Raw genomic sequence first — 13929 nt, 5'->3', positions numbered from 1 at the left:
CATCATTCCTAAACCAGGCGGCGGATGGCGACCATGCGGCGACGACAGACGCCTAAATGAAGCTACTACTCCAGATCGGTACCCGATTCCTCACATACAGGATTTTTCAGCCCACCTGGCAGGGAATTCCATCTTTTCCAAAGTAGACCTTGTCTGGGGGTATCATCAAGTGCCCGTTCATCCTCAAGACGTCCCCAAAACCGCTGTCATCATGCCTTTCGGGCTCTTTGAGTTCCTTCTTATGCCGTTTGGGTTGAAGAACGCAGCGCAAGCCTTCCAGCGTCTCATGGATTCTGTGTTGCGTGATCTGCCGTTCATCTTCATCTACCTCGATGACATCCTCATCGCCAGTACCAGCAAGAAAGAGCACATTACGCACTTGCGTACCCTTTTTTCTCGTCTCAGCCAGCATGGCCTTATTATCAACCCGGTCAAGTGCCAGTTTGGCTTACAAAGCATTGATTTTCTGGGACACAATCACCTCAGAAGGCGCCGTTCTGCTGGCTACGAAGGTGGAGGCAGTTACCTCGTTCCCGCGTCCTCAGACCATCAGGGCTCTCCAGGAATTCTTGGGGATGGTCAATTATTATCATCGGTTCGTCCCCAAGGCGGCCCTGTTAATGCAACCATTGTACGAGGCTCTAAAAGGTCAATCGGGTAAAGACCCCATCGGCTGGACACCCCAGATGGACCAGGCGTTCCTCAACACGAAGGACGCTTTGGCTGATGCGACCATGTTAGCACATCCTCTTCCAGGTGCAACCATCGCCCTTACCACAGATGCATCTGACTATGCCATCAGGGCAGTGCAGGAGCAATTGGTGAACGGCACGTGACAACCACTGGCTTTCTTCAGCCGCCAATTGCGAAAAAATGAACGCAAATACAGTACCTTTGATAGGGAGTTGTTGTCACTTTTCCTGGCCATTTTCGCTTCTTACTGGAAGGACGCCCATTCACGGCTTTCGTAGACCACAAGCCACTTACGTTTGCCATGGCCAAGACAGCGGAACCATGGTCAGCTCGGCAACAACGTCATCTTACGTTCATATCAGAATTTACAACAGACATACATCATGTGTCTGGCAAGGACAACCTGGTGGCGGATTGTCTCTCCCGCGCCCCGGTCCACCTGGGAATCGACTATGTTGGTTTGGCAGAAGAACAGATGGCAGACCCTGAAGTGCAGGCATACCGGACCACACCTTCCAGCTTACAAGTGGCTGATGTCAGTTTTCAGTCCGCAGGGACCACACTCCTTTGCGACATCTCGATAGGAGTCCCCCGACCAATTGTACGAGTCGAATGGCGCAGGAGAGTTTTCGACGCAATCCACGGTTTGTCGCACCCTGGCTTGAGGGCTTCACAACGACTCATAGCAAAGAAGTTCGTCTGGAAAGGCATGCATCTCGACGTCCGTGACTGGACCAATACCTGCGTGAGTTGCCAGAAGTCCAAAATCCAACGCCATGTTAAGGCCCCAGTGGCCACTTTTCCGGTTCCAGAGCGTCGCTTTGACCATGTTCACGTGGACCTGGTTGGCCCTCTCCCTTCTTCTCGTGGTTTCACGCATCTCCTCACCGTGGTAGACCGCACCACCCGGTGGCCAGAGGCAATTCCTTTGGTTGCCACCACAGCGGTGGACGTTTCCAGAGCCTTCATCTCGTCATGGGTGGCTCGGTTCGGGGTACCGGCCGACATCTCCTCCGACCGAAGACCTCAATTTACCTCGGAACTTTGGAATGCCGTGGCTCAGGGTTTGGGTACCAAGCTTCATCGCACCACCGCCCATCATCCACAGGCAAACGGTCTGTGCGAGAGATTTCACAGGTCCCTTAAAGCTGCACTGCGTGCTAGTCTTCGTGGGACTGGTTGGGTGGACAGGCTCCCTTGGGTGCTGCTGGGTCTTCGCACGGCTCCCAAGGACGACCTGCAATCTTCTTCTGCAGAACTGGTTTACGGCCAACCACTCAGAGTTCCTGGCGATTTTCTTCCTCCTCACACGGAACCCTGGTCCGCAGCTCAGCAGCTCGTCAGCCACCAAGAGGCGGCTAAGAATTTCATCCCAGTGCCTACGTCTCATCACGACCTGCAGCGCTCCCATGTCCCGGTGGAGCTCAAGAGCGCCGAATACGTTTTCATTCGTCATGATGCTCACAGAGACCCGCTCAAACCGCCTTATACTGGTCCATTCCGCGTCATCTAGTCAGGTGACAAGTCTTTCACAGTCGACGTCAGCGGTAAGCCTGACCACATCGCCATCGACTGGTTAAAACCGGCTCATCTGGATCTGAGCGAGCCAGTCGTCACCGCTCAACCGCCTCGTCGTGGGCGTCCACCGTCGACCCAGTACAGCCACAGCCAGCCATTTCTTCTCCTACGCCTGCGGCACCATCCCAGCCACGGCCAACTGCCAGTTCGTCTTCTAGCACTCCGTTCCAGTTGCCAGAGTATCGCAGTCGGTCGGACAGACTCGTCAGACCCCCTTCTCGTCTTACCTTTTCTGTTAAAGACAATTCTGGGGGGGGCGTATGTGGCGGAGCCACCAGGGGATTCAGGACAATTGTTTATAATTCCTTTAACAGCAATGTAGTGCAACTAGTGGCTGCACCTTTAATGTATCTGTTAACTGTACTATGGCTTCTTTCCTTTACTCCGCGTGATGACGTCATGCCGCCCGTCACATGATCCCCCAATGGCGGGAAGAACGTGACGACGTCAGTGCTCGGAACCTTCTAGCAGTTCTAGAGAGGCTTTCAACCAGACCAGACCTATTTGCATTGTATCCAGCAGTTTACTGTTTAACTTCGTTTGTTCATTCAATTTTATTGTTTTTGATCCTCTGCGTCGATCTCAATTCTTCAGCTAGGAACCTCCATTCCTACAATGTAACTAGCCGGGTTAATAAAGGGGAACCAGTGGATGTTGTATATTTAGATTTGCAAAAGGCATTTGATAAGGTGCCACATAAAAGGTTGTTAAGCAAGATAAGGGCTCATGCGGTTGGGGGTAATATATTCGCATGGATAGAGGATTAGTTAGCGGAAAGAAATGAGAGAGTAGGGATAAACAGGTCATTTTCAGGTTGGCAGGCTGTAACTAGTGAGGTGCAGCAAGGATCAGTGCTTGGTACTCAGCTATTTACCATCTATATTAATGACTTAGATGACGGGACCGAGTGAAATGCGTCCAAGTTTGCTGGCGATACAAAGCTAGGCGGGAAAGTAAGCTGTGAGGAGAACACAAAGAGGCTGCAAAGGGATATAGACAGGTTAAGTGAGTGGACAATAAGGTGGCAGATGCAGTACTAGTCTCAGGATAAGGGGTCGGCCATTTAAGATTGAGATGAGGAGGAATTTAATCACTCAGATGGTTGTGAATCTCTGGAATTACCTACCCCAAAGGGCTGTGGATACTGAATTGTTGAGTATATTCAAGGCTGAGATAGATATTTTGGACTCTAGGGGAAATCAAGAGATGTGATCGTGTGGGAAAGTGGAGTTGAGGTCAAAAATCAGCCATGATCTTAGTGAATGGCAGAGCAGGCTCGAGGGGCCATATGGCCTACTCCTGCTCCTATTTCTTATGTTCTTAACTCGCCAAGGCTTCTTCCTCCCAAACTCGTGACCTCTACCATCTAGAAGGACAAGGGCAACAGGTGCATGGGAACTCCATCACCTCCAAGTTCCCCTCCAAGTCACACACCATCCTGACTTGGACATATACTGTTGTTCCTTCATTGTCGCTTGGCCAAAATCCTGGAACTTCCCACCTAACAACACTGTGGGAGTGCCTTCACCACACAGACTGCAGCGGTTCAAGGCGGCGGCTCATCACCACCTTCTCAATGTCAACTAGAGATGGGCAATAAATGCTAGCGACGCTATATCCCGAGAATGAATTAAAAACAGACAAGGGGATAACCATTCTGACTGGAGATTTTCAGAGAGTGATATGGCCTTCATGAATCTAGGCGAGGTTACAAATTTTCAACTGGTTTTACATTAGCAATTTTAATTGTGACAGGAGACTGAAAGTCACATTTCTGAAGTCATTCAGTAACAGTTCTAACTTGCAAAAAAGAGGCAGCAACCATTTTAAATGCAACTTATTGGTAATTGTTTGTGAACCAGTCATTTTTTCCCTTTTGATAAAGTTTTAACACTTAGTTGATTGATTCGCTTTTAAGAATCTGTCAATAACTTCCATAGTTTTGGAACACAAGAGTTTTTGGAAGCAGAGAAATGTCAAAGGGCCAAACAAGTCTCCAGTCTGCGAGCTCAGAGGGTAGCAGAGAGGTAAAAAGTATTCGGGGTGTGACATCACCAGGGAGCAGGTAAGTGATTGGTTGGTGAGTATTTCTCTCTTTTCAATACAAGCTTGAATTCTGTGGTGTTAAATTTCTAGGGTCTCTGTGTTGTAGTGGGGACAGTTGGTAAATAAAGCGCCCTAGAGTATACCTGTAACTGGGGTATTGAATAAATTTTTAAGTTAATTAAAGGAGTAAGTCATGGCAGGAGAGCTCAGCCCCGTGTTCTGCTCCTCTTGCTCCATGTGGGAAGTCAGGGACGTTGCCAGTGTCCCTGGTGACCATGTGTGCGGGAAATGCATCCAGCTGCAGCTACTTGTAGACCGCATTGCGGCGCTCGAGCTGCGGGTGGATGAGTTTTGGAGCATGCGCGATGCTGAGAGGGTCGTGGATAGCACGTTTAGCGAGTTGTTCACGCCGCAGGGTAGGGCTGCACAGGCAGAAAGAACTTGGGTGACCATCAGGCGGAGCAACAGAGGCAGGCAGGAAGTGCAGGGGCCCCCTGCGGACATCCCCCTTTCAAACAGGTATACCAAGTTGGATACTGTTGAGGGGGATGACTCACCAGAGGAAGGCAGCAGCAGCCAGCTTCCTGGCACCAGGGACGCTTCTGCTGCTCAGAAAGGGAGGAAAAAGAGTGGGAGAGCAATAGTGGTAGGGGATTCTATCGTAAGGGGAACAGATAGGCGTTTCTGTGGCCACAAACGTGACTCCAGGATAGTTTGTTGCCTCCCTGGGGCCAGGGTCATGGATGTCACTGAGCGGCTACAGGGCATTCTTAAGGGGAAGGGTGAGCAGGCAGAGGTCGTGGTCCACATTGGGACCAACGACATAGGTAGGAAGGGGGATGAGGTCCTGCATCAAGAATTTAGGGAGCTAGGTAGCAGATTAAAAAACAGGACCTCAAAGGTTGTAATCTCTGGATTACTCCCAGTGCCACGTGCTAGTGAGTATAGGAATAGGAGGATAGAACAGATGAATGCGTGGCTAAAGAGTTGGTGCAGGAGGGAGGGTTTTAGTTTCCTGGATCACTGGGCCTGCTTCTGGGAAAGGTGGGACTTGTACAAGTCGGACGGGTTGCACCTGAACCAGAGCGGGACAAATATCCTTGCGGGGAGGTTTGCTAGCACTGTTGGGGGGGGGGGGGTTTAAACTAACTTGGCAGGGGGATGGGATACAGAGGGGAGCTGAAATAGGGGGTGATGTGCTGCCAATTATAGAGAAAAAAACAAGTCAGCTTGGTAGACAGGGCAAATATACAAGGGCAAGGCTGGATGGCATCTATTTTAATGCAAGGAGTCTTGCAAATAAGGTGGATGAACTGAAGGTGTTGATAAACACATGGGAGTATGATATTGTTGCTATCACGGAGACATGGTTGAGGGAGGGGCAAGACTGGCAGCTCAATATTCCGGGGTACAGAATCTTCAGGCGAGACAGAGGGGGAGGTATAAGAGGAGAGGGTGTCGCAATATTAATTAAGGAGTCAATTACTGCAGTAAGGAGGGATGACATATTAGCAGGTTCCTCTAATGAGGCCATATGGGTGGAGCTTAAAAACAAAAAGGGGGCAAGCACTTTGCTGGGAGTGTACTATAGGCCTCCAAACAGTCAGGGGGAGATAGAGGAACAGATATGTAGGCAAATCTCAGAGAAATGTGCAAATAATAGGGTAATAATAATGGGGGATTTCAACTTCCCCAATATTAACTGGGATAGTCAGAGTGTGAAAGGCACAGAGGGTGTAGAATTCTTAAAGTGCATCCAGGAGAGCTTTTTGAGCCAGCATGTAGAAGGTCCTACAAGAGAGGGGGCGGTACTGGACCTAATTCTAGGGAATGTGGCCGGCCAAGTGGAAGAAGTGCTAGTAGGTGAGCACTTTGGGGACAGTGACCATAATATGGTGAGATTTAAGGTGGTCATGGAAAAGGACAGGGATGGGCCGGGCCGGAAATAAAGGTTCTAAATTGGGGGAAGGCCGATTTTAATAGGATAAGGCAGGATCTGGCCAAAATGGACTGGGATCAGCTACTTGTAGGAAAATCCGCATCGGAGCAATGGGAGGCTTTCAGAAGGGAGATTGAGATCATACAATGGCAACATGTTCCCGTAAAGGTCAAGGGTGGTTCCAAAAACCACAGGGAACCTTGGATGTCAGGGGATATATGAGAATGGATTAGAAAAAAAAGGAGGGCTTTTGGCAGATACAAAAGGCTAAAGACGGAGGAAGCCCTAGAGGAGTACAAAAAGTGCAGGGGGATACTTAAAAAAGAAATTAGGAGATCAAGGAGGGGCCATGAAATAACACTGGCGAGCAAAATAAAGGAAAATCCTAAGATGTTTTATAAGTATATTAAGGGTAAGAGGATAACTAGGGAAAAAATAGGGCCCATTAGGGACAAAAGTGGCAATGTGTGTGTGGAGCCGGAAGATGTAGGAGGGGTTCTAAATGAATTTTTTGCATCTGTTTTCACTATGGAGAGGGACGATGTAGACATAGAAATAGGGCGGGGGGACTGTGATATGCTCGAACATATTAACATCGAGAGGGAGGAGGTATTGGCGGTTTTAGCAGGCCTAAAAATGGATAAATCCCCAGGCCCGGACGAAATGTATCCCAGGCTGCTGTGTGAGGCAAAGGAAGAGATTGCGGGGGCTCTAACACATATATTCAGAACCTCTCTGGCCACAGGGGATGTGCCAGAGGACTGGAGAACCGCTAATGTAGTACCATTATTCAAAAAGGGGAGTAGGAAAAAACTGGGGAACTACAGGCCAGTGAGCCTAACATCAGTGGTAGGAAAATTATTGGAAAAAATTCTGAGGGACAAAATTAGTCTCCACTTGGAGAGGCAAGGATTAATCAGGGATAGTCAACATGGCTTTGTCAAGGGAAGATCATGTCTGACTAATTTGATTGAATTTTTTGAGGGGGTGACTAGGTGTGTGGATGAGGGTAACGCAGTGGATGTGGTATACATGGATTTCAGTAAGGCCTTCGATAAAGTCCCGCACAGGAGACTGGTCAAGAAGGTAAGAGCCCGTGGAATCCAGGGTGCCTTGGCACATTGGATACAAAACTGGCTTAGTGGCAGAAGGCAGAGGGTGATGGTCGAAGGTTGTTTTTGTGACTGGAAGCCTGTGGCCAGTGGGGTACCACAGGGATCGGTGCTGGGTCCCTTGCTGTTTGTGGTCTACATTAATGACTTGGATATGAATGTAAAAGGTATGATCAGTAAGTTCGCGGATGATACAAAAATTGGTAGGGTGGTAAATAGCGAGGAGGGTAGTCTCAGTCTGCAGGACGATATAGATGGGTTGGTCAGATGGGCGGAACAGTGGCAAATGGAATTTAACCCGGAAAAGTGCGAGGTGATGCACTTTGGGGGGGACTAACAAGGCAAGGGAATACACAATGAATGGTAAGACCCTAGGCAAGACGGAGGGTCAGAGGGATCTGGGTGTGCAAGTACACAGATCCCTGAAGGCGGCGGAACAGGTGGATAAGGTGGTAAAAAAGGCATATGGGATACTTGCCTTCATTAGCCGAGGCATAGAATACAAGAGCAAGGAGGTTATGATGGAGCTGTATAAAACACTGGTTAGGCCACAGCTGGAATACTGTGTGCAGTTCTGGTCGCCACACTACAGGAAGGATGTGATAGCTTTGGAGAGGGTGCAGAGGAGATTCACCAGGATGTTACCAGGGCTGGAGCGCTTCAGCTATGAAGAGAGACTGGGCAGATTGGGTTTGTTTTCCTTGGAGCAGAGGAGGCTGAGGGGGGACATGATTGAGGTGTACAAAATTATGAGGGGCATAGATAGGATGGATACTAAGGAGCTTTTTCCCTTAGTAGAAGGGTCAATAACTAGGGGGCATAGATTCAAGGTAAAGGGCGGGAGGTTTAGAGGGGATTTGAGAAAGAACTTTTTCACCCAGAGGGTGGTTGGAGTCTGGAACTCACTGCCTGAAAGGGTTGTGGAGACTGGAACCCTCACAACATTCAAGAAGCATTTGGATGAGCACTTGAAATGCCATAGCATACAAGGCTACGGACCAAATGCTGGAATATGGGATTAGATTAGACAGGGCTTGATGGCCGGCACGGACACGATGGGCCGAAGGGCCTCTATCCGTGCTGTATAACTCTATGACTCTATGTTTCACCCTTTTACACAGATCAATTCCACCAATCCACCTTACAGTATCCCTCAATACCCTCTCTTTACAGAAACATATCCAATCCAATTGTTTTATAAATTGGCACAACAGGAATATTCAACTGCCCTCCCCATTGCACTGTAGATCCCAGGTAAGCTGTTAGTGCATTAAAAAGTCAACTGCAACTTTGTCTAAACAACAGTTTGAAGTAAGTGGGATCAGTGTGAGGGCAGGTTGCTCACCTGGAGTACTGTGCTGGTTTGAAGTGGGATCAGTGTGAGGGCAGGTTGCTCACCTGGAGTACTGTGCTGGTTTGAAGTGGGATCCGTGTGAGGGCAGGTTGCTCACCTGGAGTACTGTGCTGGTTTGAAGTGGGATCCGTGTGAGGGCAGGTTGCTCACCTGGAGTATTGTGCTGGTTTGAAGTGGGATCAGTGTGAGGGCAGGTTGCTCACCTGGAGTACTGTGCTGGTTTGAAGTGGGATCCGTGTGAGGGCAGGTTGCTCACCTGGAGTACTGTGCTGGTTTGAAGTGGGATCAGTGTGAGGACAGGTTGCTCACCTGGAGTACTGTGCTGGTTTGAAGCGGGATCAGTGTGAGAACAGGTTGCTCACCTGGAGTACTGTGCTGGTTTGAAGCGGGATCAGTGTGAGAACAGGTTGCTCACCTGGAGTACTGTGCTGGTTTGAGGTGGGATCAGTGTGAGGGCAGGTTGCTCACCTGGAGTACTGTGCTGGTTTGAAGTGGGATCAGTGTGAGAACAGGTTGCTCACCTGGAGTACTGTGCTGGTTTGAAGTGGGATCAGTGTGAGGACAGGTTGCTCACCTGGAGTACTGTGCTGGTTTGAAGTGGGATCAGTGTGAGGACAGCTTGCTCACCTGGAGTACTGTGCTGGTTTGAGGTGGGATCAGTGAGAGAACAGGTTGCTCACCTGGAGTACTGTGCTGGTTTGAAGTGGGATCAGTGTGAGGACAGGTTGCTCACCTGGAGTACTGTGCTGGTTTGAAGTGGGATCAGTGTGAGGACAGCTTGCTCACCTGGAGTACTGTGCTGGTTTGAAACAGGTCAATCTTCAGTTCTGGGTCCAAGCCCTTGTTTATGTGGAAGACAAACTTTTCGTTCCACACGGGATCTGAGAGAGGTTTGAGAGTGGTGACCTGCTCCTCCTCACAGGCGCCATCAACTTTCACAGACATATTATACTGTACGTTAACACCTGGAAGAGCAAAACAGGACTTACTGTGCATGAATACCTTAAAAAAAAACAAGAGACGAGAGTGTTGTACACCACTTCTTCACCTGGGATTAAATCCAGCTTAAACTGATAGTATAAGTCTCCTCTATCTGTAAGAGTCTGATGTAAAATCAGTTTTACACACTTCAGCGTGTCGTCCGCCATATTAGATAAAGGTAGATGTGCTGGCGGTAGGAGCGCAGCTCGGGAACATTTGACGGTCAGAATAATTTATTCAAATGAGGGTTCTGTGCCATCTTGCAGGACCCATTTTCAATTTTCAACCGTCCCAGTGCTGCACTGATACGTGCTGTACTAGCACAGCAAAAGGTGGCACTGATCAGCTGGAAGGACTTTAGACTTTTAAAGAAAACTAAAAGGATGGGCTAGAAACCCTGGATTACTCAAAAATCAGAATTTGGTTAAAAGTATCAACACCAAAGGATAAAACACAGAACTGTTACTATTTAGACGGCATGCTGGGAAGCATGACCAAGTTTGAAAGGTATTATTACTGCTCCAGACTGTCGAAGGCTAAGGTTATGCACTTTCGTGGAGATAAGAGGCAAGGTTAAAGACAGCTGCCCAGCTGACTGCAGCCTTTTACATGGTTGACCACGCCATCCTGCTTGGTGTCTGATGCGCTATCAATTACTCATAAAAGACTGAGAGTTAGAAGAGTAACCAAAGGCTTTTATTCACAACAGAATGGAGGTCTGCCTCGCGTGGTCGACCGGTCCATGATACTAAGGGCTGGGGAGCAGTCACCTTTATACTAGGACCTGTGGGAGGAGTCAGCCGAGGCATGTCCAGGCATGTACACAGTGGAATACAAACAGGACAAACAGGAATACAAACAGTGGTTTACCACAGTGTCATATTTGACTCTGTAATGAGCTTCCGACCCTAATCCGCGCCGTAACTAAGCCCACCTATTTCCACCTCCATAACATCACCCATCTCCGCCCCGCCTCAGCTCATCCGCTGCTGAAACCTTTATCCATGCCTTTGTTATCTCTAGACTTGACTATTCCAATGCACTCCTGGCTGGCCTGCCACGTTCTACCCAACGTAAACTTGAGGTCATCCATGCTGCCCGTGATCTAACTCGCACCAAGTCCCGTTCACCCATCACCCCCCGTGCTCACTGACCTACACTGGCTCCCAGATAAGCAACGCCTCAATTTTAAAATTCTCATCCTTGTTTTCAAATTTCTCCATGGCCTTGCCCCTCCCTATCTTTGTAATCTTCCGGGCGGCCCTCTCAGAAACTGGACTACCAAGGGAGGCTACCTAGTAGACCCACAGCATAAAACTATCCACAATTCAGCACACATTATCTCCAAACACATAATCTCATACAGGATGGCTGATGTGAGAAATAGAAAAATGTCACACTTGTGCAGTAAGGAGTGCTCTTTTGAGCTGAGGGTTGAGGCACGTTTTTGTGGAATCTTACCTTTTCTTTCCCGGAAATGCTTGATGCCGACAATTAGCGCCCAGAGTAGAAAAGTGTTCCACTCTCTAGCAATGAGACTTTTTGTGCAGCAGCCTCTGAACTATATACACAGCCAGTTAGCAGTTCAGAGGAACATCAGGAGGTATGAGAGAAGTGCCCTGGCTGTGACTAAGAAAGACCATATCTTGAGGGAGGAAATACAATTAACGAGTCAGCATTCGAACACCCCATGGGCCAGGATGCTGGAATTTGGAAAAGCTGCCCCACTGAATCAACATGCTCCACCGAGCCAAGCCTCCCAGTCAACCTGCAGTTGGTTTAGAAACTAGCTAGCTCTGGCTGGTGATCTCACTCTCCCCAAGGGAGTAATCTTCACCGAGTCCTCTCTGTTAAGTGCTCCATGACTAATGCCATCAACAAGGAGGGCGAACGCCGATTGACTGCCTTCCAGTCCAAAAAGCAACACATTTGACAATCCTAACCAACAAGGTACTTTTTGGGGCCAAATGAGAGATGAGGGCCCATATATATTGTGTCTTCCACATCAACGTGGAAAGTCTCTCATCTGCAAAATGCGACTACCTGACCAAGTTGCTAAATGAACTGAAGATGGATGTTCTCATGTTACAAGCATCAAAGTATCACATTCCCAGATATGTTAGCAGCGAGCTAACACCAACCACAACATGGTTGGCAGCTTTTCAGATAAAAACGCTGGAATAACTGTTCCTTGCATTTGAAGTCTTCAACAACATATGCGATCACAATGAGAGACAGCCAGTTTACAATTACTAATGTCTATAGACCACCAAATGTTACCTGGCCCAAACTCATTTTACCAAATCATAGCCACCCTTCAATATGGACTGGGTGCATCACACAACCTGGGGATGTGACAAAAATGATGCCGCAGGTGAACAGCTCCTTGAATGGGCCTGGAATCAAGAAAAGTACCGACTTTCCCAACTTAAGATGCCAGGAGCTAGATGCTTTGTGAGCTGTGAGCAAAATGTACGAGTCCTAGTGGGGAAACAAACTGTCCAAGACATCTTTCCGCATAACCAAACCGTCCTTTTAGCCTCCAAGACCCCCTCATTCTATCACTACCAAAGCCATATTGAAACGTTAAGGCTAACTGAAATTAAGGAATTCCTGTGAATGCAGCAAATGAAGTCAGGTTTATCGACCTCCTTAAGGTGGCCGCAAAAAGAACATTTCTCGTGGGTACAGGAAAGTCACTCCCTGCTGTTAAGTCGAAGTTCGGCAATTCAAGAGCAATACAGGGCAATAGGTAACTCTGCTGCTGCAACTGCACTCTTGGAGTCACTAAATTCTGCTAGAAGAGAGTGAGGGGCAATAGCCAGGCAGACCCTAGATTTCACCCACTCGCGCACGGAAACCTGGAGGCTTCTCTGTAACCCTGGTGGTGCTAACCTGTCCCAAATTAGACCCATTGCTACACAAATATTGAATCCCAAAATCCATGCAGATTGTCATCAAAAAAGGGAAGTTAACAAAGAACTGCTTCGCTCCCTTTCTGATTGCCCACCGTCATATTTATCATAGAATGATTACATCATGGAAGGCCATTCGGTCCGTCGAGCCCGTGCCGACTCTCAGCTAGTCCCACACCCCCGCCCTTTCCCCGTACCCCTGCAATTTCTTTTCCTTCAGATACTTATCCAACTCCCTTTTGAAAGATAAAATTGAGTCTGCCTCCACCACTCTTTCAGGCAGTGCATTCCAGATCTTAACCACTCACTGTGTAAAAAAGTTTTTTCTTACGTCGCCTTTGGTTCCTTTGCCAATCACCTTAAATCTGTGTCCTCCGGTTCTCGGCTCTTTTGCCAATGGGAACAGTTTCTATCTACTCTACCTAGACCCCTCATGATTTTGAACACCTCTAACAAATCTCCTCTCCATCTTCTCTGCTCCAAGGAGAACAACCCCAGCTTCTCCAGTCTATCAACGTAACTGAAGTCCTTCATTCCGAGAATCATTCTCGTAAACCTTTTCTGCACCCTCTCTATGGCCTTCACATCCTTCCTAAAGTGTGGTGCCCAGAATTGGACACAGTTCTCCAGTTGGGGCCAAACCAATTGATGGGCCTTCAATAACCACAAAACTAGAAGTTATAGACTTAAACAAGTTGGCTTTTAATCACTAAGATCAGAGCTAACATCTCAACACGCCGACTGGTTCACAGGAATGAGTCATACAGATCCTGGGATCTTTATGTAAGAGAAGTCAGGGGCGGAGCCAAGAGCCAAGACCTGGAACCTCCCAGGTTAGTCGGGAAAGAGGAAGTGAAACTATACACAGTGGGGGAGGGTAATATACATGAGTGCAAAACGAATACAGGATCAAGACAAACAGATTTCATTACACCAGTGTTTTATACAGGTTCATCATAATTTCCACACTTTTGTACTCTATACCTCTATTCATGAAGCCCAGAATCTGGTAAGCCTTTTTAACTGCTTTCTCAACCTGCCCTGCCACCTTCAACGATTTATGCACATATACCCCCAGGTGTCTCTGTTCGAGCACCCCCTTTAGGACTGTACCATTTAGTTTATATGCCCTCGCCTCATTCTTTCTACCAATCACTTCACACTTTTCTGCGTTAAATTTCATCTGCCACGTGTCTGCCCATTTCACCAGCCTGTCTATGTCTTCCTGAAGTCCATCACTCTCCTCACTGTTCATTATACTTCCAATTTCTGTGTCATCTGCAAATTTTGAAATTGTGCCCTGTACACCCA

The 13929-nt window shown here is 48.1% G+C and overlaps 1 protein-coding gene across 1 annotated transcript in view; it reads right to left on the bottom strand.

Annotated features, from left to right (window-relative positions):
- Nucleotides 1-13929, bottom strand: part of LOC147109670 (cytosolic phospholipase A2 zeta-like) — a 193610-nt gene that overhangs the window by 96261 nt on the left and 83420 nt on the right. Inside the window, exon 8 of the mRNA XM_086003756.1 lies at nt 9509-9687. Within this exon, the coding sequence (XP_085859882.1) occupies nt 9509-9687 (179 nt within the window). The remainder of the gene's footprint in view (nt 1-9508; nt 9688-13929) is intronic.

Source organism: Somniosus microcephalus, chromosome 12, assembly GCF_052327205.1.
Source record: "Somniosus microcephalus isolate GS21.2 chromosome 12, FLI_Smic_1.0, whole genome shotgun sequence".
Taxonomy (NCBI): Eukaryota; Metazoa; Chordata; class Chondrichthyes; order Squaliformes; family Somniosidae; genus Somniosus; species Somniosus microcephalus.
The sequence above is the reverse complement of the archived record's forward strand: the minus strand, read 5'-3'. Positions and strand labels throughout refer to the sequence as shown.